Here is a 23,642-nt window from a genome sequence, read left to right as displayed (position 1 = left end):
TTGTGGGATGTTTTTTGTTTGTGTGTTTTCTGATGTTACTAAAAAGTGACAATTGATTGTTACTGGCTGATTTCATGCTGACTAAGCTATATGCTCTTTGATTGTTGGAGCCCATATAAAAATTAGGCCATTTGAGGCTGAAGGTTAAGAAAAGTCGAATTTCTAAATTTATATTTGCACATTCTATTGTATTTGGCAAGCTAGCACTAGTAGAGTTTAATGCTGGTCTGAAAGGACCCATGGTCAAATATGAAATAAATTTAGCTTAAAGATTTTGGGTTGACGCTCCTTTTTAGCAAACCTCACTGCATCATTACTAATCTGACTAGAGGCCCGGTGCACAAAATTCATGCACTGGGAGGGCGGGGGTCCCCCAACCTGGCCTGTGCCCTCTCACAGTGCAGGAGCCCCGCGATCTATCACCCCAAGAGGTAGCCCCCACCAGCCATCCGGGGCTCCTCGATGGATTGCCCCAAAGAGGTAGGCCTGAGCCAGGGGTCCCGCCTCCACACCACACGGATCCACGGGACCCTCAGGCCTAGCCACATGGCCTTGCCCACCCGCACACAGCCTCCTGGTGATGGATTGTGAGGGTGTGATAACCATTTGCATATTAGCTCTTTATTATTTAGGATTACTTATAGAGAACAGTTAAATTTTCCTTAGGTGATTTTGTTTCTCCACTCAGGAGTAGATACTATTTTTCTTCGGCTTTTTTTTTTTTTAAGTCATAAAATATCAGTTCTTTGTTAGCTGGCAGAAGATGTATAACCTTAAAACAACTATCTATGTAACCATAGCTGCACAACTAAAGATTGATGGTTAATAGTCTTTTGCTAAACACATCTGTATTTCAGATGGTGGTAGACTTCAACCAAAAATGGCAATAAAATCATTTTGGGTGTTTATAAGTTGGGTACTAAATTTGTTTCTCAATACCTATCATATGTCAGTAATACTTTCTGTATTAAAGTGGGAAAAGTTAGCACCTTTTCAGAAAGTCGTTTTTGAAATCCTGTTTGGGAGAGTTTCATATGTGAAAGCCTCAGCAGGACAAAACTGATGAGTTGTTTTAGCTCTCAAATAAGTTTGTACATTGAATTATGAAGCAAAAGCCCGTTCAAAATCACCATAGTTTGTTTAAGCCCAGAAGAAACTCAAAACTCAGTCTTGGGTTCAAAAAAACTGGAGTTAGCCCCTTAAAATTATGTACACTTAACATTTTCCATCTCTGCCCTTCTCTGGAGACCCCTGAAAATATAAATAGCCCTGCTGTAATGTGAATAGTAGGCAGGTTGCCAGTTGATGAGACAGACACTCAGGTAGAGGTGAGCCATAAGAGGGAGCAAATTAGTTAGAGGCAAGGAGCAAGAAACCAGGAGAGGCCCAAGGGGTGTAGCACAGTGATTGAGCATCAACCTGTGAACCAGGAGGTCACAGTTCAATTCCCAGTCAGGGCGTATGCCTGGGTTCAGGCTCGATCCCCAGGGGGACATGCAGAAGGCAGCTGATCAATGATTCTTTCCCATCATTGATGTTTCTATCTCTCTTTCTCTCTCCCTTCTTATCTGAAATCAGTAAAAATATGTTTAAAAAAGAAAAAAAAAGAAACCAGGAGAAGCTATTGGGAATGTGATAGTGGTAGGCTTCTAGATAAATATTATATAACATAATATATCCTAAATTAAATTATTATGCATTATCACAATGAGATAATGTATGTGAAATGTGCCATAGAAGTGTAGGTAATAATATAAACTATAATGGCAGGGACCATTCTCTTTGTTCACTCTTAAGGTCTTTGCATAAAGTCTGACAATAATAGGTGTTTAATAAGTATTTGCTAACTGAGTAAAGTCCATATAATGTATCTATTTCATAACTTGCTCTATGTTATGTATATCCTATATAATAAAACCCTAACATGCAAATCAACCAAACAGGGGAATGACCGGTCACTATGACATGCATTGACCACCAGGAGGCAGACACTCAATGCAGGAGCTGCCCCCTGGTGGTCAGTGCGCTCCCACAGGGGGAGCACCCCTCAGCCAGAAGCTTGGCTCACAGTTGGTGAGCGCAGCAGCGGAGGTAGTAGCCTCTCCTGCCTCAGCGGCACCACTAAGGACCCCTCGGGGGATGTCCACCTGCAGGGAGTGGGCCTAAGCCAGCAGGCGGACATCCCCCAAGGGGTCCCGGACTGAGAGAGGGCACAGGCCTGGCTGAGGGACCGCCCCCCGCCCCTCAGTGCATGAATGTCATGCACTGGGCCTCTAGTAATCTTAATAAAAGCCTAAGAGACCTTTATGGCAGAATGACCAGTTGCTATGTTGCACACTGACCACCAGGGGGCAGACACTCAATGCAGGAGCTGCCCCCTAGTGGTCAGTGCGCTCCCACAGGGGGAGCGCCACTCAGCCAGAAGCTGGGTTCACAGTTGGTGAGCGCAGCAGTGGAGGTGGTAGCCTCTCCCGCCTCAGCGGCACCACTAAGCCAGAAGCTGAGGAGCAGCAAGCAGGCGGGCGGTAAGGAGCAAGGGGTCCCGGACTGTGAGAGGGCACAGCCTGGGCTGAGGGACACCTCCCCTCCCCCCAGGCACAAATTTTGTGCATTGGGCCTCTAGTATGAGTCATAAATGTAATCTAAGGTTTTCTACGTCACATTAAAAATAAAAATAAATAGATGAAATTAATTTTCATAACATATTTAACCCAGCATATTCAAACGATTATATCAAGGTGTATTAATGAATGACTTTACAGTCTCTCTTTTTTTAAAATTGGTTTGAGAGAGAGAGAAACAAAAACATCAATGTGAGACAGAAACATGGCTTGGCTGCCTTCCGCATGTACCCACAACCTGAGTATGTGCCCTGACTGGGAACTGAACCCGCCACCTTTTGTACCAGACAATGCTCCAACCAACCGAGTCACACCTGCCAGGGCAATGTTCTTTTATTCATACTAAGTCTTCAATCAGTATGTGTGTACACTGGGCAACATAGCTCTAGGGGCATTTTGTGTGAAATGTTTTTCCTTTCTACAGAAAGCTTTTTCTGTGTCTTTTGATACTCTTTTTCTGATTGACATGTCTTTTGAGACAAAATACAGAAGCGTATATGTCATTTAGCTGGAATTATTTAGTTGAATTGACTGTCAGGATACCTGACTTCTCTCAGTTTTACAACTTCCCCAAAGTGACTATGCCTCACTCTCTCTGAATATAAAATGAGGGAGAATGTGCTATCATCTATATCATCTATTTCACTGGGTTAGTATAAATTATATCTTTGAAACACTCAACTACTAAAGATTATTACAAGGAGGTTTTTTCTTCATTATTAGTAACTTGTCATAAGGAGTCTCAGAATAAAAACAAAAGGAATAAACTCCCCATGAGATTACCACATATGGGATCCTGTTACCTCTCACATTGGAATCAGTTACAATGCATAATCAGTACACGATGCTCTTGAAACATATAGAATCAGGAGAGGTAACTAGGCTGTTCAAGCATCTTGTAATTTCTTCTGATCTTCTGATTTTAAATTTCTAACCTATTTCAATATTGCCCAAGCTAATCTGTCCTTCAGGTTTGTTTGTATGAATAACTGCCACTTCTTTTATAGGCATCCTTAAATTAAAAATAATGAAATAAAGTTCTTTGGAAAGAGGATGTGGGGACTGATAAGTGTATATTAGTGAGCAAAGTAAAACGATCCTTTAGAAAAGCCTATCATCACAGGATATGTGATGTATATGTATAGCACAATGACTAATTCTGTCCAAACCAAGGTTTGCTCAGTAAGCAGCTGTATATAGCCAAATCGTACACATAGTCAAATCGGATGGATAGCTCTTTATAGTCATACCCTTTAAATTAAAGGGTATAGTCATACCCTTTTTGATTATGGATGAACATCCTTTAGGGGTTTTTTTGTATAAATAAAATATATTCTAATGATGTCCTTAGAAAAATTATCTGGAATCAGGCCCTGGCCTGTGTGGTTCAGTTGGTTTAGCACTGCCCCATGCACAAGGTCACTGATTTGATTCCCAGCCAGGTTGTGGGTTCAGTCCCCAGTAGGGGACTTGCAGGAGGCAGCTGATGTTTCACTCTCTCTCCCTCTCCCTCACCCTTCCTTTCTCTCTAAAATCAATAAAAACATATTTTTTAAAAATATACCTGGAATCATGTTTTAGGTTGAATGGTAGCCCTCAGAAAGATATGTTCACAACCTAATCCCTGTGAATGATACCTTATTTGGAAAAATAGTCTTTGCAGGTGTAATTAAGTTAAGGATTTGAGATGAAAGGGTCATCTTGGATTATCTGAGTGGGTCCAAAATCCAGAGATAAATTGTCCTTATTAGGGAAGAGCAGAAGGAAATTATATGCAGAAAAAGAGAAGACAAACAAAAGAGGAAGAAGCAATGTGACCGTGGAAGCAGAGATTGGAATGATTTGTGCATGAGCCAAGAAATGCTTATAGTCACCAGAAGCTGAGAGGCGAAAAACAGATTCTCCCTTGCAGCCCCAAACCAGGACTATGAGGAAATAAATTTCTGTTGTCTTAAACCACACACTTTGTGGTAATTTGTTACAGCAGCCACAGGAAACTAATACACACTCAAAAGTTTTTATTAAGCCGAAGGTCTATGATTACATCTGTTTTATATTCTGCATTGTAACTGTCAGAGACTAGCCTGTTTTAAAACTTTCTCATGTCATCATACCCGACATTTTGCCCTGTGCTTTTTCTAGTATTTCCTTATTGTTGCATCGTTTGCCCTGCTGAACAAAGAAAGCTTGGAATGAACTAGCCAAAAATCTTTGTTTCATTGCAAAAATTGAATGAATAATGGTTTTTCTTTCTGTAGTAGCTTATTTTTTTGTAATGGATTGAGTAATGAGTATTATTTGTAATGAGTATTATTAAAATCACAAAGTACCTTTTTTTTCTACCTCCCAGTCAAGAATAGGTAAATGGCAGGTGTGTGTTTGTAAAGCTGTTTAAGAACCATCTCTTTGGGGAGGCTTTGGAGCATGTGGGAATTATTTATTCTGAACTATTAGTTTCTGTTTGTGGGAGATCATACAATCTTTAGGATAGAGCTCAAGGCAGTATATTTGAGTCTTGGTAAGCATTCACTTTCCAAAAAACTTGCTGGAAACTGATACTTGCCTATGCCAATAAGCTGTTGAATCAGCCCCTCTTCCCCTACTAATACGTAGTTGGGTTGAAGTTATTTATCCCGTTTTTAATAATAGACCACTCAAGGTAGATTTGTCGCTACTAAGCATAAGGCTGAAAACATTAGTTACATTTACTTTAGAGAAATTCATGTACTATAATGATGTCTTCCAAACGTCCAACTGGCTGGCTCTTCATAAAAAAGCCATTTCAGAGCCAACTTTTTCTTTATTTATTTCTGTAATCCTTTCAACAGTTTTATCCAGTAAATGGTTTAGTTACATGTATGCCATACCTTATGCTGGATTCTTCACATGTGTTATTTTATTTAACCCTAATGATCCTACAGACTATAAACATTATTATTATTTCTAGTGTACAGTTGAAGAAACCGTCTTAGTAATTTAACCCAGTGTCACACAGCTAACTAATAAGGGTCAGAGACTGAACTTGAACCCAAATATTCTGATTCCAAAGTCCATGCTTTACTCTCTGAATAAAATATATGCTATCATTACCCATATCTGTATAGTATTAAAAACATTTTTCTCTCCAGGCTATTCTAAATTTTTACCTCAGATTATTTCCTCCTACTAAGTAGGTAAGATAATTATGTCAGAAACAGACAACCCCAAAATCTCATAGTGGAACACAATTAAAGTCTATTTCTTACTCACACGAAGAACTGTGTAGATGACTCTGGTGTCCAGATTCTTTCCATCTTGTGACTCAGCTGTCCCCTAATGCCTGCTTAGGGTTAACCACTAGAATTACTACACTTAGCCAGCCAATGGGAGAAGAGAGAACTTGAAGGATATTTAAAGGGATGATTTGGGGACCAGTTTTGGAAGGGCCATACATTATTAGTATACTCACATTGCATTGGCCAGGACTGGGCACATGGCTGTATGTAGCTGCAGGTGGAATGGAAATTAGTTCTTCTATATGCTCAGGAAGAAGATGAAACAGGTGAGTGTATAACATCTCTGCCACAATTGTGTTTTCTCTGTTTTACAGATGATACAGAGAGGTGGTTACTGAACTAAAGCCACAAAACCACTTGGTGTAGCAATCCATAGAACCCAGATTTCCTTACATCTGCATATAATATGCTCATGTTTCTGAGGAGACATTCAAATAATTGAAAGACATTTAGATTTTTAGCACCATAGTTGGGTCTCGTTGGGCATCAATTATTTTACCACTTTGTGTCATTATATTTTAAATATATTTTTATTTATTTCAGAGAGGAAAGGAGAAGGAGAGAGATAGAAATATCAATGATGAGAGAGAATATTGATTGGCTGCCTCCTGCCTGCCCCCTATCTGGGATCAAGCCTGCAACCTGGGCATGTGCCCTGACTGGAAATCAAACCTTGACCTCCTGGTTCATAGGTAGATGCTCAACCATTGAGCCACAGCGGCTGGGCTGCATCATTATATTTTAAATAAAGATATTATAATTGAATTAGGAAGATTGAAAAACTTAAAAACAGTTTTCAGTGATAATTGCCATTTTAAGTGAAGATGATATAGCACTCTAATATCTTTATGTACATGTTTATAATCAACTGTCCTTTGAGAATACAATATTCACCTTTTTTTATGATTTTGCTTTATTTAATACTAGGGGCCCGGTGCACGAAATTCGTGCACTGGGTGGGTGGGGGGGAGTGTCCCTCAGCCCAGCCTGCCCCCTCTCACATACTGGGAGCCCTCAGGCGTTGACCCCCATCACCCTCCAATCGCAGGATCGGCCCCTTGCCCAGGCCTGACGCCTCTGGCCTAGGCGTCCGGCCCGGGCAGCGGGGACCTGCAGTGGCAGCGGGGGGTGCCGCGATCGCGCGGGCTCCGCCCCTGCCCCTGCAGGACGCCTCTGGCTGAGGCGTCCGGCCAGGGCAGCGGGGACCCGCAGCTGCAGCGGCCCCATGATCGTGGGCTTCACTTTAGGCCCAGGCAAGGGACCCCTAGCTCCTGGGACTGCCAGCTTCGACTGTGCCCAGCTCCCATCGCTGGCTCCACCCCTACTTCCTGCTATCACTGGCCAGGGCGGAAAAGGCACCTGATTCTCCGATCATGGCTGCCCCCCAGCTCTTAGCTCCCCCCTGGGTTTCCAATCACTGTCAGTGGCAGGGGGCTTCTTCCTGCTTTCCCTTTCTCCTCCCTGCATTGTGCCTACATATGCAAATTAACCGCCATCTTGTTGGCAGTTAACTGCCAATCTTAGTTCTTAGTTGGCAGTTAATTTGCATATAGCCCTGATTAGCCAATGAAAAGGGTAGCTCGTACGCCAATTACCATTTTTCTCTTTTATTAGTGTAGATAACATGTGATCGGCCAGTGGTCGGCAAACTCATTAGTCAACAGAGCCAAATATCAACAGTACAACAATTGAAATTTCTTTTGAGAGCCAAATTTTTTAAACTTAAACTATATAGGTAGGTACATTGTTATTAACTTAATTAGGGTTCTCCTAAGGCTTAGGAAGAGCCACAGTCAAGGAGCCAAAGAGCCGCATGTGGCTCACGAGCCACAGTTTGCCAACTGCGGCTCTAGGCCATCTGCAACTTCATGTTTATTCTTGCATTATGGATCTGAGACATTTGTTTCCAAATGAAAGTTGTTTTTTAACTTTCCCAATAACTTAAATCTCTGGAAAGAGCTGCAACTTCAAATCTTAATATAATAGAAGTATGTTCTAACTGAGCTAATAATTGGTACAGATATGAATATTGTATGAAGGTAGATTAGTGAGAACAGAAAAGATTTACAGAAACTGATGTTAACTTTTACTGGCAAATTAAAATCTAATATCTCAGCAGTAGCAGTTAACCTTTTGTTATACTTTAGACACCTTGGAAAATCTGTTGAAAACTACTGATTCTATCCCTAGAGTACATATATATTCACAATTTAGTTAGAGGTTTAGAGATTTCATGGATTTCTCTGAAGCTTACCCATATATTAGCTGTTATTTTAAATATTGTTATCCTTCTCCAAAAATTTATTAAGGTGCCTATTATATTTTTACTTTAACAGGCTGTAAAGAGAGATGTTTAGTAAGTCAGTTTTATAAGAGAGTCTGTCTCCTTAATATTATTTGGAATGCAATAATTATGCCCAGGGTCTGCATTGCTGCTATAACTGAATATGGCGGCTATATTGTGGACTAGATTTATTAGAGGAAAATACAGCATTTCCAAATTTGTGGTTGGTAAGATGAATAACATACTTACTTAAAATAATTTTAAACATTTAAATAACCTTTTTTGAGCAATAGCAAACTTCATTATAATGAGTGTAGTGATTTACTACTGTTCAGAGAAAGTCACATATGGAAATCCAAACAATTTAATGCCTCAAACTTCTCTTAATGAGACGGGTTCAGATTTACAAAAGCTCTATTTACTTTGTGCCAAAGTTAGCTTGTGTGCCGATACATCATTTCTAGTACATCACTTCTAGTTATGGTCTGATCAATGGATGGCTTAAGGCCATTAATTTTGTTTTTTGGTAGTCAACTGCAAAATTAAATTGGACGTAACCAAATTTAATTTGATAGGTGGTTCTTTGCAACTCTCTGTATAGGAGGTGCTGGATAGATACTTTCTTTTCTCACTGCCCCAGAAACAACACTAAGAGCAGAACCAAAAAAGTAAGTCACGTTTTAGGATTTCCCCCACTGTTTATTTTCCAAGCCAAGGCAGCTGCTGCAGCTCTCCGCCTGGCTGCAGCAGGTCCCAAAGAGAAATCAGTGTCTCACCACCAGCTCCTCCCCACTTCCAAGGGAGACTCGGTAACATATACCCTTGACCCGATGCAGTGCTCTAAGAACAGAATGTCTCCCACTTTTCTGTACTGCACAGTTCCTTCCAGTTATGAGACTTTTGAATTTTGAATCTTTCCCTACCTAGGGCCCATTCTTACTTCTCATGTACCTTCCATTCATAATTGCTGCTTGCACCTAGCATCACTAAGATGGGTTCCAATATTGCTGAAAATGAGTGACTGGAAACCCCATAGGCTGCAAGGATGGTTTCACATGGGCAGGCACATTGCAAAAAGACTGCATCCTGCTATGAAGGGCAAAATCCACCAATTCTGCCCATCTGACCCTGTCCTCTGAGTCCGCCTGTGCCTGGGCAGTGGCAGCCTATAAACAGAACACACGGGGCTGGGCGGGGGGCGGATACATAATTTGGTGTCTACTTGTATTTTACTGCTTATTTCTGTTTTAAATGAGAATGCAAACTTTCTTTAGTATTAGTGGTTCTTAACCAGAGTATACACTTAAATTACTGAAGAACATTTTCAAAGCATACAAGCTCTGGACCCCATTTTCACTTTGATTGGGTGGTTCTGGGGCAGAATATTTTTATTGTTTGTGAGGTTCAACTAGGGTTTTTTTGAACTATAAGTAATAGATGCTCATGATTGAATTTTAAACTATTCTGATGGCAGAAAGTGAATACTAAAGATTGTTCTTCCTAAGGCAACCGTTATTAATGGTTTTGTAACATTTTTTCCAGAAATTGTGTACATATGTAAGCCTGTGTGGGGTGTTTTTTCCACAAATGGCTCATACTATTTTGCAGTTGTTATTGTTCACTCAGCATTATATAGAGAGATCTTTCCATATCATTGCAGATAAATTATGATTGGTTCGTTTATTTTTACCAGTTCCCTATTGGATACAAGTTATTTCCAGGTAAGGGCTTTTCTTTTTTCCCCCCTTTTTGTTTTGTTTGCTTCTATCAGCAAGGCTAACGTGAATTTCTTTGCACAATATGTCTTGGAACACTTGTGTCATATTTTTTGAAGGATAAATTTTACATGTAGGATTGCTGGTCAAGAATATTTCTATTTTGAAGTTTAATAGATATTGTCAAATTGGTTCCCCTAAATTGTGCTGATTTGCACCACTCCCAAGAGTATATGAAATGCTTTTTTCAGTACACACTGACCAATCTTTATAGTCTTTGTCAATCTAATTAATGCAAAGATGGTATCTAATGTTTAGATTTTCATTTCTCTAGTAGTGATTATTGTTGAACACTATTTCCTACCACCATAATTTTTGTAATTCTTTTTCTCCAAACTTCCTCTTTGAATCTTTGCTCATTTTGCTATTAGTTTGGACTTTTACTTATTAATATGTAAAAGCTATTTGCATAGTGAGGAAATTTGTTTGTTGTTATATATGTTTTCCCAGTATATCGTGTATTTCTACTTTACAGTATTTTCTACCATACAGGAATATTAAAATTTTAGTATTCAAATTTGTTTTCTTTTGAAGCATATAGTTGTATATTTTAAAAAGACTTCCTAAGTAGAATAGCCATATGCTTCAATTTGCTCCTGTTATCCTAGTTTAAATTTTAATAGCTCTTTCATTCACTCTTATAAGGTTCTCGTTTGGATAATAAATTATATGGCTATCACATTTCTAAAAGTGTTGGGGAATGTTGGGGGAAGGTGGAGGGATTGAGCAAAAAAGAGAAAGAGCTTATGGATAGGGACCACAGTGTGGTGATTACAGCGGGGAGAGGGGTGGGTGGAGGTGGAAAAGGGTACAGAGGGATAAATGGTGACAGAAAGATAAACAAAATAAAAGAAAGGGAAAAAAAGAAACATACCTCAGGTGATACTGATTAAGTGCCACCAGTTTTATATTTTCAGTGATAAATTCTTAGGACAAGGTCCCCGAGAGAGTCCCCCTACAATTCTGTTCAATATCATTATAGGGGGGATGTATCCTAGAACAGAATTGTAGGGGGAGTCTATTCCGGGGACCTTGTCCAATATAGATATAGATATGGGTATAGATATAGGTAAAACCCTGGAGTACAGAAAGCATTTTGAGATGTAAAAAAATAAAAAGACATATAAAGAAGAAAATTTGGCAGAATTTTCTTCACAATTAATGGGAGAATACTGCAAATAATGGGAAAATATAAACTGATGGACATGAATAAAGTTTTCCTGAGTAAATTTTTTTCTAGATTTTTGTGTTGGGAAATCAATATGACTTTCTCCAGAATATGTGTGGATATCAGAAGTTGCTTCTTTCTTTACCTTTAACTGTGGTATAATGATCATCCAGAAAAGTGCATTAATCATGTTTGTAGGTCAGTGTTTTATCACAAGCTGAACATACCTTGGTAACCACTACACATGTAAAAGTTCCCTTTTTGCCTTCCTGCAAAAGGTAACTACAATCTGACTTCTGACATCATAGATTAGTTCTGCTTGTTTTGAACTTTATATAAATGGAATTATATAACATTTTTTTGTGTGTGTGAGATTCCTTCTTGTTTTATGTATAGCAGTATTTTGTTCATTTTCATTGCTTCTGGTATACTGGAGTGTGAATATATTTTATTGATGGAAATGTGGGTTGTGTTCAACACTTTTGCTTATAATAACTAATGCCGCTATGAATATTGTTATGCATATCTTGGATGCATGTATGCATTTATTTCTCTTGTGCTCTCATTTCTAGAAGTAGAAAGGGACAATAAAGTATATATATATATTTAAATTTGGTAGATACTGTTTAACAGTTTTCCAAAGTACTTGTTCCATTTTTTACTCCCACTAGCACTCCACATTTCTACTAATAATTGGAAATGTCAGTCTGAATTTTAGCCATCCTACTGGGTATAGTGGTCTCTCAATATGGCTTTAATGTGTATTTCCCTAATGACAAATGATGTTGAGCACTTTTCCCTATCCTTTTGTGAAGCGTCTGTGCAGTCCCTTACCCGTTTTTCTATTGGATTGTCTGCTTTGTCTTACTGATTTGTAAATGTTCTTTCCATGTTCTGGAAACTAGTCCTTGTTAGTAATATGTGGCAGATGACTTCTCTCACTCCCTTAAAACTGTTTCTTGATTTTATTGTATCAAATTTAGTAGTCCTTTTTTAATGGTAAGCACTTTCATATGTTCTATTCAATAAATCTTTATATTGTAATAGTCTCTTCTATGGACTCCTAGGAGCTTTACAGTTTTACTGATCCCATTTAGAATTATGAACTATCTGGAATTGAATTTTATGTATGGGTGAGCTATAGGTCAAGTTTCTTTTCTCTTCTCAGATGGCAAACAGTAAAACAGTACTATGTTGTTTTGTTTTGTTTTGTTTTTGAAAAAGCTATTCTTAGTGTTTAGCATTGTCATCTTTGACATAAATCAAGTGGGATATACATGTTGGATTTTCTGTATCGTAACTGTTATTTTCATTGGTCTTTGTGTTCATCCTTGTGATATACCACACTGTCTTTTTAATTATTGTAACTTTATAATAATCACTAGAGGCCCGGTGCACAAAATTTGTGCACTGGGGGTGAGGGTGTCTCGCAGTCCGGGAGCTCTCAGGAGATGTCTGACTGATGCCTTAGGCTCCCACCACGGCTTCTGCACTAGCCAGCCATGAGTCCAGCTTCTGGCTGAGCAGCGCTCCCCCTGTGGGAGCAAACTGACACCAGGGGACAGCTCCTGCGTTGAGCATCTGCCTCCTGGTGGTCAGTGCATGTCATAGGGACTGGTCGTTCTGCTGTTTGGTCTACTTGCATATTAGCCTTTTGTTATACAGGATTATACTTGGCTTTATAAGAGCACTCCCCCTCCAACACATACTTTATTTTTCTTCAAGATTGTGTAAGTTGCACTCAGTCCTTGTATGTACATGTGCATTTTATTGTCCATTTTTTTAAAAAACTCCTAAATCAATGGGGAATCATTGAGGTCTGATAGTTAATGATAAAAAATTTAATAAGTTCAGTTCAAATCTAAAGCCTTCTAAGATTAGAGAATGTCCTTGTTCTTTTAGCATTGGTTTTATATTCTCTTGTAGACTACTCAGTATATTAACCTTACTTAAAAAACAAAACAAAACTAATGGTTAAGAACATACTTGTTTGAAATTTTGTAGTGAATTTTTAAGCTTATTTTAAAAACCTGTAGACTAAGAATATACAATTAAATGATCTTGGTGTTTTGTTTTGTTTTCCAGAACATCTATGATAACAGTCTTCTGTAAATCGAACTCTTTCAAGAATTCTCTGAAGAAACCAAGTAGGATTTTCGTACATCATGACTTAATCTGAATGCAAGAACAAGAAATAAGTTTTATCTCTAAATATAATGAAGGGCTGTGTGTAAACACAGACCCTGACTCACTTCTAATGAGCATTTTAGACATGAGTTTACATCGGCAAATGGGTTCAGATCGAGATCTTCAGTCTTCTGCTTCATCCGTGAGCTTGCCTTCAGTCAAAAAGGCACCCAAGAAAAGAAGAATTTCAATAGGCTCTTTGTTTCGGAGGAAAAAGGATAGCAAACGTAAATCAAGGGAGCTAAATGGCGGGGTGGATGGAATTGCAAGTATTGAAAGTATACATTCTGAAATGTGTACTGATAAGAACTCCATTTTCTCTACAAATACCTCCTCTGACAATGGATTGACCTCCATCAACAAACCAATTGGAGACTTTATAGAGTGTCCTTTGTGCCTTTTGCGGCATTCTAAAGACAGATTTCCTGAGATAATGACTTGTCATCATAGATCTTGTGTGGATTGCTTACGACAATATCTAAGGATAGAAATTTCTGAAAGTAGAGTTAATATCAGTTGCCCAGAATGTACTGAACGGTTTAATCCCCATGATATTCGCTTGATATTAAGTGATGATGTGTTGATGGAAAAATATGAAGAATTTATGCTTAGACGGTGGCTCGTTGGAGATCCTGATTGTAGGTGGTGTCCAGCTCCAGACTGTGGGTAAGAAGATTTTGTTAAATTTTTCTTGAATTAATATTTTTCTTTGTGGATAAAATAAGAATTATACTGACTTTTATTCGAAAGAAAAATCTTAACATGTTAGGTAATTCATTCAATAGACAAATATATGTTAAGTGCATACCATGTGTCAAGCAGTGTTCACTGTTAAAGCAAGACACCTATCTTACTCATTTTGATGTTGTCTCTGCATCACATATTCACTTAACACATTTTTTCAGAAGAAAAGTTTAAGGTGGTAGAATGCAAGATCTAGTTTTGGGCAAAATTGATTTTCCCCATCCATTTGGAGAACTTTTATTTTCAAGTAATAGGTGAAATGATCAGGGATTTTGTTTGTTTTTGGTGGGGGGAGGTCATTTATATAAATTGAAATAACCCTTTTGAAAGGTACTTTAATATGTGTCATAGTGTGATGTGTTCATGTTGGTGTGCGTGAGTATTTGCTAGTCTCAAGACCAAGAGGTTATATATTTCATTTCCCTCAAGTTTTTAAATTACAAATATCATTTTATCAACATTTAAAATAAGATAATTTTGCTTATATATTTTATTATGTTAATAGCAGCTTCTATTTATAGAGCATTTACTATGTACAGTTGTCAGAATTGGAAGAAATAGTTATATGCTCCTCAAGAATAATAAAAGCCGTAAACACTAGTTATGGTTTAGCATACCATTAGCAAACCAGAGATTATCTATAAGTAAGAATTTGGGAAAACGAGAATTTCCAAGATTATCTGTGTATAATCTCAGAGACCAGGCTGAATTTGAATTTATCAAATGACAATTTCAGGACTCATTTTCTGAATCATATCCTTTATTAAAAGCTTGTTGAGTAGCAAATTTTCAGATTGCATCTAGCCTATATTTTATAATTATATATGAGAAAAGTAATATGTTTTCAGCCTATGCAAATCCCAATTCATTTTCCATGTCTTAACTATCCACTAGCACTTAACTATCCACAAGGGATTTCTGTGTAATATAAAGCATTAGAAATATCTAATTATTTAACATTTTATGAATTTATTAATTGTGTGTGAAGAACTTAGAGACTACTCAGTATCAGTATTGAATTATGCTCTTCCTATAACTGCAGGGAGCTTGTACTATAACATAAATAACAAAATAATATGTTAATGATACTGTCTAAACTGAGCCAACGTTGGCTGTGCTTTCAAGGTTGGCAGAAGCAAACTGTGGGACCCATGAAGTAGAAAACGCTAAAGAAAAAGATGGGAAGAAAATAGGGATAATGAGCAATACTTTTAAATAACTTGAGCAGGAGACAGAGGAATAGATTACATATGTGTGTATCACTCTTGATCCCATGGAATTCTGCACCATATTTTCACATTCATTAGAGTAGATTTCAACTTGCATAGCAAATTTTAGATTTAAAAAAAAACAACTACTTGCAAATCACTGTAGTAAATACTCCTATAGTGAGAATTCCAATAGTGAGGAACATGTCTATATATTGTTTTTGATCTGGCTTTCTAACGATCTTTTATGGGACCCTAGGATAAGAAGTACTTAATAGGTTCCTTTAGTGTTTAATATCTTTAAAAGAAAAAGTCTGAACATGATGGAACAAATGAAAAAGAGACTTAAACATCAGTACCTGTGTCTAGAAGAGGTTAAGACAATAAATCTAAGGGTACAAGCTCTCTGGTCACTGAATAGGTGTATTCTCTTGTGCTGGGTTGATTATGTCATATTAGATAATATCAATACTATCAACCTAATAGAACACAGTAGATAGAGCTGACAAGATTCTAGTTTATACAAAAACTTTACTTTAGGGCAATGGTCAGCAAACTGCGGCTTGTGAACCACATGCGGCTCTTTGGCCCCTTGAGTATGGCTCTTCCACAAAATACCACGTGCGGGCGCACATGTACAGTGCTATTGAAACTTCGTGGCCCATTCGCAGAAGTCGGTATTTTGTGGAAGAGCCATACTCAAGGGGCCAAAGAGCCGCATGTGGCTCGCGAGCCGCAGTTTGCCGACCACTGCTCTAACTGGTTTGGTTCAGTGGATAGAGCGTTGGCTTGCAGACCAAAGGGTCACAGGTTCGATTTCGGTCAAGGGCATGTACCTTGGTTGCAGGCTCCTCCCTGGCGCAGGCCCTGGTGTGTGGGGGTGGGGGGCTTGCAGGAGGCAACAATCGATGTGTTTCTCTCACATCGATGTTTCTCTCTCTGTCTCTTTCTCTTCCACTCTTCCTAAAAATCAATGGAAAAATATCTTCGGGAGGATTAATAAAATTAATTAATTAATTAAAAGATACTTGTCAGTTCATGTGTAGTTGTAAGAAATATTACCAAGAAATCCTGTTTATCCTTTACACAGTTTGCCCCAATGGCACCATTTTGCAAAGCTGTAAAACAGTATCACCACCAGGATACTGGCATTGATAGAACTGCCAAATTTCCCATTTTATTTGTACTTGTTTGTGTGTATGTGTGTGTGTAATTATATACCATTTTACCACCTGTAGTTCTATGTATTCACCACCATAGTCAAGGCACTGAGCAGTTCCATGACAACAAAGATCCTCCATGTTGCTCTTTTATAAATGTATCTACTTTCCCTTCCCCACTGCATCGCTGGCAACCACTCATCAGTTTTCCATTTCTAAAATTTCATCACTTCAAAATGTTATATAAATGGAATTATTCAGTATGTCACTTTTTTAGATTTATTTTTTTTTCACCAGCATAATTCTCCAGAGGTACATGTGGGGTGTTAAATGTACAGTAGTTAGTTTCTTTTTGTTCTTGATAGTATTCCATGGTATATAGGCACTATAATTTGTTTACCATATACGTGTTGAATAAGGACATCTGGGCTGTTTTCCATTTGAAGCTATTACAAATAAAGCTGCTGTAAATATTTGTGTACAGGTTTTTGTGTGAATGTAAATTTTCATTTCTCTGGGAAATATGCCCAATAGTGCCCAGAACTTATTTTAAAGTGCCAAAAATATTAACTCAGATAATAGGTATTAGGGCTAGTCACAAATCTACTGTTCTCAGTCTTTTATCTGAAGCAGAAAACCCACTAAACTTTCTGTTTGAGCAATTCAAGGGTGTATACTTTTGGTACCAAAGACCACTTTTACCATGCATCTTAGAAGCACAATATGAGAATTTATGTATAAATACAAGATAATCATCAAATGTATGAATTGGCACAGTTTGTCATTAACTGACGGGTGTTGCTAGTCCATAGTTACGTTTTTAAATAGCTAGAGCTAGTTTCTTTTATCATTTGATTTGAAAAGTAGCAAGTAATTGTAAATATCAGAAATGAAGAAAATTAAAACCCTAATATTAGGAAAAATGCTTTTAAGATTTTTGATGTATTTCCTTCTGGTATTTTCTCTATGCACACAATAGAATTTAATAGAATTTTTATAAAATTTGTACTGTATATGCAGTTTAGATTATATATACAATTTGGCATCTAGTTAAAATTGCAAGTTAAAAGTTAAAATTGAACTTTAAAATGCTTTTTAGCCCTTTAAATGCCATTTGTGAACTATTTTTCCCCCTCTTTTTATATTGATGAGATAATGTTAGGACTTATAACTATTTGCTCATGCATAAATAGAAAGCTTCTTCGGGAATAGGATTTAAGTGGGATAATATTTTTACTTAATGAATATCTCTTATATTCATTATATTCATTATATGTCACGTTTTAAACTGTTTTTCTTGTTTCTTTCAAGATATGCTGTGATAGCATTTGGATGTGCTAGCTGTCCAAAATTAACTTGTGGGCGAGAAGGCTGTGGAACAGAGTTTTGCTACCACTGTAAACAGATTTGGCACCCAAATCAGACCTGTGATGCTGCTCGGCAAGAGAGAGCCCAGAGTTTACGCCTGAGAACCATACGTTCTTCATCCATTAGTTACAGTCAGGAGTCTGGAGCAGCAGGTACTTATGTCTAACTTTTTTAATAAAATATTTGACACATATAGAACACTAGTTATTTTAAGTAAAAAATACAATATTAAGTTCCTGTTCTCACCTGTTCTTTGATTTTACAAAAGTGTCTTCATGTGTTAACAGTTTTGTTCCAGAAGCACTCATTCTTTCCTATGGAAGATAGTGGTATTGAGATTGGAAAGATTTTAACAAAACACACACACAAAAAAGGAGGTGCCATGATGATTTATAGTAACTGATAGCAAAACATGGTCCAAAACTGTTGTTTATAAAGGTGTTTTATGCAAAGCTTAGCAAGTATTTTTAATAAAATACTAATTTTGAATATGTTACCTTTAGATTGCTTCTAATTATGTAAATATCACAAAGTAACAGATTAAAAACAATATCATATTTTGTGAAATACATTTTTTTTGTTTGTTTGTTTTTGTTTTTTGTGAAATACATTTTTTATTTAAAGATGTCTCATTCAATTTCAGGACCAAGGATTCAAAATCATACTTTAAGTGGGGAGGACATTAGGAACTTTGGGCCTTTGACTAGCAGTTTAGAAATTACCCGAGGATCAATCTATGTATGAGCAATGTATGCATCTCATAAACCTCAAAATTTATAAGCAATTTTCTGAACATCTTAATGTTTTTTGAATAAAATTTCAAAAAAACTATTTTACATATATAGAATTTTCATTGTTTATTGGAATTTCAATCATTTATAGAAAAATTCTCATTTTTTCCTACTTAGGTAATAGGAAAAAACTTGGAAAATATAGAAATTTGTCAAGAGAATAATTTATATTCCTACCAGCAGTGTATTGAGATAGTTATGTACTTTATGGTACAAAAAAGTCTTTTTCAACATTTAAAGTTGAATTTTAAAATTAAACATTTAAAATTAAATAAACTTTAAATTCAACATTTAATACTTTATATAATGTACATGGATTTTCATGCTTGTTTGCTGATTGACTTGTTTGTATTTCCTTTCCTCAAGATTTGGGGTAGAACTCAAACATTAGTAATAATTTGTAGTTAAGGGTCCAGAAATAATTCAGAGAGGACCTGAATATATCTAAACTGTCCTCTGGAGGGTCAGCTGTAGCCATTGAGTGGTCCACTTGGAAATGCTATCCCTCGCCTCTCAGTGCGGATGAGTATTTATTGGCTACAGGACACAAAGTTGCAGAGTATGAGAATAGACCTTAGAATCAGACTGTCTGGATTCAAATCCCAGCTTCTCCACTTAGTCTCTGTGTGGCCCTGAACAAGTTACTTATCTCGTCTGCAAAATGAAGATACTAATAATACTTGTATCTGTAAGTTTGAAACATGTCCTGGCTTATAATAAACTAGAGGCCTGGTGCACAAAAATTTGTGCACTCGGGGGCGGGGGGGTGGGGGAAGGTCCCTCAGCCCGGCCTATGCCCTCTTGCAGTCTGGGACCCCTCGGAGGATGTCCACCTGCTGGTTTAGGCCCGCTCCCTGGGGGATTGGGCCCAAGCTGGCAGTCAGACATCCCTCTGGCAGCCTGGCAGCCCTCGGGGGATGTCCATGGGAGATGACCTAAGCTGCAGTCGGACATCCTTAGTGCTGCTGAGGAGGCGAGAGAGGCTCCGGCCGCCACCGCTGTGCTGGCAGCCATCAGCCTGGCTTGTGGCTGAGCAGAGCTCCCCCTGTGGAAGCGCACTGACCACCAGGGGGCAGCTCCTGCATTGAGCATCTCCCCCCTTGTGGTCAGTGTGTGTCATAGTGACCAGTCATTCTGCTGTTAGGGTCAATTTGCATATTACCCTTTTATTATATGGGATGCTCTGGCTGTATGAGGTAGGGAAACTTAGTTAAACCACAGTCTCCTGCTAGAGATTTGCATATGTGTAGACCATCATTAAGAGAAGAAAAATAAAAGACTAAGATGACTTTTGTTATTAATTTTAAAATCAACTTTGTCATTCAGTCATCCAGATGAATGTTGGTCTTTCTCACAGTAGTCACCATGGGAGATTTTATGTTCATTTCAGCAGTGTTTCCTTGGAATGCCGTATTGATCATAACCTTTGATCCTGATACATTCACTTAAATTATCCCCTTATTGTCAGTGAGTTTTTTGGGTATGACCAAAAATTCCTTTGGAACTAAGACTAACAACTAGAATATCATATCAAGTTGAATCACTGGTTTGGAGTGGATTCAAAGTAAGATGTAACTATATGATCATGAGCGTGATTTTTTTAAATATATGTAAAGTAACTTTGAAAGTAATTATGAAAGAAAAACTTTTCCAAATGACTTGAACCAAATAGTAGCATTGTTGGAATAAATATAGTCTCTCAAAGTGATCATTAAAAAAAACAACCTTCTGACCTGGCTGTTGTTGCCAAGTGGTTAAAGCACAGAAAATATAGTATAGCTTAATGCTTGCCTCTTAAGAAGTTGGAACCATATACTTGAATTCAGTGCCTAGCACTATACAAATATAGCTGGCTACTAGTAACAGTAGAATAATTACTGGTTGCTATTTAAATAGATGCTAAAGTTTAAAATAGTTGTATAATTTGAGATAACTCTTACTCTGTGTCAGTGATCCCTAAAGTTATGGACCCACTTGATTTTAACTTGGCACCTTTGTGCAGCATAACCATATTACTATACATGAAGCATACAACAATAGCATTTAAATAAATGAATAAAAAGAACAAAGATGACAAATGAAAAACAGTCATGAGCATAACCAACAAATGGTTGCTATAATTCTGAAACCGTTTCCATTGTTTAAATGTTCATAAGTATGTAACTCTTCCTTAACCTCTTACCTCCTTCCTTTTATTCTGAGTACTGATTCTTTGGAAAGCCCGTCTCTGTGAACTAAAATACAAGAAAAAGGCTTGCTTTTCTGAAGATGTTTGTATTATTTGTATAGTACTTATAGTTGATGTTACTTAGAAGAGAGAAGTAAACTCAAAGTACTTTATTATATATATAGTACTACTTCAGATTAAATATCAAATTGTCATTTTCCATTAGTATTCACTCACTAATAGGAATAGTATTAAGTGGAGATGGTTAGAGAAGTTGTAGATATGGAGTGTCACTCAGAAAAGACTACACTTTGGGGTAGGGAGAAAGATAAACTTTATGGCCGGGGGAATGTGAAGAGGGGGAAAAGAAGAAAAAAAAAAAAGATAAACTTTATGTAGTCCACAGTTTATTTGGGGCTGTCCTTGGTTTTCCTCTTTTATCATTTTGTTATTCTTTGTTCTTATTATACTGCTGCTGTGTTTGAAAACGTTTACAATTTGAAAATTTAATGTAAAATATGCTCCTTTTCTCAGAATGGAAGAAAAAATACTTTATATACTAAAAATAGTGGGCTGAAGCTATAGCTAACAAACTGTATACATGATAAGATTTTTTGGGGCAGTGCTACAATTGATTATTCAATAGAAATTGTTATTTTTAGACCAGTTTTACATATTAAGCATGTCTATTTATTTTCCCAATAGCTGATGATATAAAGCCATGTCCACGATGTGCTGCTTATATAATAAAGATGAATGATGGGAGCTGTAATCATATGACATGTGCTGTCTGTGGTTGTGAGTTTTGTTGGTTGTGTATGAAAGAAATTTCAGATTTACATTATCTAAGGTAAGTATATTGAAGGAGCTATTTCCATCTGAATATCATTTTACATTATAAGACAAAAGGACTTTTTAAAGTGTTATTCTAAGCATTTTTAAATGGGATTATGGGGTCTTTTTTATTCTAGTTACATAAATTTAAAAGAAACCATATTATTGTGTTAGTCAATTGGGATTAATAACTAGTCAAAAATAGAAAACATTCCCCCTCCCCTTTTTTTTTTAACTAGAAAGCTAGTATTTACTACCCCATGTAATTATGCTAGGTCATAAATCTTTCCATTTAATTTACTCATGTATAAATTTTCTCATTTAGGCTGCAGTGTGAGTTTATGATATAATCAGATAACTATCTAAAATGGATAAAATAAACATTTTTTTAATAATTAATATACTCTTCAAAAACTAACCTCAGGTTTTGAGGCTAATGGAAGTCTATAGATAGATATTTAAACTAAATCCCACTTATCAATATTTTTAAAATATAATTTATGGTGGTACTTATGATTTTTTGGCTTTTAATGAACTCATTTTAAAGAAAGGGAAAATCTTATTTCTAAGTATGAGAAAGTCTCTTATAGTGATTACGTTACTGTATTGTAGTAATTTGTTGTGATATTTTGCAGCTTAGAACATTATAATTTTTTCCATTAGTCCATCAGGATGTACTTTTTGGGGGAAGAAACCCTGGAGCCGAAAGAAGAAAATTCTGTGGCAGCTAGGAACACTCGTTGGTGCTCCTGTAGGAATTGCTTTAATAGCTGGCATTGCTATCCCTGCAATGATTATTGGTATTCCTGTATACGTGGGCCGCAAGGTAAAATGCATAATTCCTTGTTAGTTCATTATCTAGTCTAAATCTTTAGGGTTGATGATTTTTGCTTTGTTTTTGTTTTGTTTTGTTTTGTTTTGTTTATGTTGTTAATCCTCATCCTGAGGATATTTTTTCCATTGATTTTTAGAAAGAGTGGAAGGGAGGGGCAGAAACAGAGAGAGAGAAACGTGATGTGAGAGAGAGACATTAATTGGTTGCCTTCCACACATGCCCAAACCAGGCCTGGGGTCAAGCCTGCAACCGAGGTACGAGCCCTTGACTGGAATCGAACCCAAGACCCTTCAGTCCACGGGCTAATGTTCTATCCACTGAGCCGAACTGACTAGGACTGTTTTTGTTTTATTTTGTTTTGAAAGACTAAGTCATTTTCAGTATCTTCACTATAAAACAACTACTATTTTTTTCATAAGGCAATAAATTTTTAGTGTTTGGCAAGCTCATATGGATGTTTAAAAGTAGAATTGTTTTAATATTATCTGAATCGGAAAACTTTAGTACATTTTCATTGTAAATGAACTTTAAGTATAACGTACTAACAAATACACACCTGTCCATTTTTCTCATGGGTATATCCTTGTATAGTCAAGTCTATAAAAAGTTAATGGCTAAATAATACATGTCCTCAGGCAAAGAATAACTAGCAGTTTTTAAATTATTTTCAACTTCAGTTCAAAGCTTTTTCTCCCCCTTAGTTTGTTGCTATTAATACTCTTGTTGTAGATTGTTAACAATTTTGTGAAAGTCCAAGCACCAGTACTTACCACTTGCCTATGAGTGGTAAGCAAATAATTCTTTTTTGAAAGGTTAAAGGGATAATTTATGAAGTGACAAAGAAGTTTGCTGCTATCTAAATTAATAGAATCTCAGAATTGAGAAGTAACTTTAGAAATTATCTAATGCTAAGCAGAACAAAGTATAGGATTTTTTTAAAGGAGGGTGGGAGTCCTTACTGTGTGGTAGGTGTTTTATGTACTTCAACTCATTTTAACCTCACAGCAATTTATGTGTTAGAATATGGAGGTTTATGTAATTTATCTTAATTATACAAGAAGAAGCAGCGCTGGGATTTAAACCCAGATGCACAAATTCTGTAGGTAAGATCCCTGATAAATTTCAGTCTAGCCATTTGGGTACTTCATTGATGGGAAACCACCAGCTCCTGAGGCTGCCCATTCTGTTTCCGTGTAGCTGTAATTGTTAGGAAATTCTTAGGTTG

General features: G+C 37.0%; 1 protein-coding gene across 4 annotated transcripts in view; it reads left to right on the top strand.

Annotated features, from left to right (window-relative positions):
• RNF19A (ring finger protein 19A, RBR E3 ubiquitin protein ligase) overlaps positions 1 to 23,642 on the top strand; it is a 54,104-nt gene that overhangs the window by 3,624 nt on the left and 26,838 nt on the right. For all 4 annotated transcript variants that reach the window (XM_036337891.1, XM_036337892.1, XM_036337890.1 and 1 more), the window contains exons 2-5: positions 13,209 to 13,976; positions 17,734 to 17,942; positions 21,454 to 21,598; positions 22,246 to 22,408. In XM_036337891.1, coding sequence (XP_036193784.1) covers positions 13,303 to 13,976; positions 17,734 to 17,942; positions 21,454 to 21,598; positions 22,246 to 22,408 — 1,191 coding nt within the window. In that variant the 5' untranslated portion in view covers positions 13,209 to 13,302. The remainder of the gene's footprint in view (positions 1 to 13,208; positions 13,977 to 17,733; positions 17,943 to 21,453; positions 21,599 to 22,245; positions 22,409 to 23,642) is intronic.

Source organism: Myotis myotis, unplaced genomic scaffold (genome assembly GCF_014108235.1).
Source record: "Myotis myotis isolate mMyoMyo1 unplaced genomic scaffold, mMyoMyo1.p scaffold_m19_p_16, whole genome shotgun sequence".
Lineage (NCBI taxonomy): Eukaryota > Metazoa > Chordata > Mammalia > Chiroptera > Vespertilionidae > Myotis > Myotis myotis.
The sequence above is the reverse complement of the archived record's forward strand: the minus strand, read 5'-3'. Positions and strand labels throughout refer to the sequence as shown.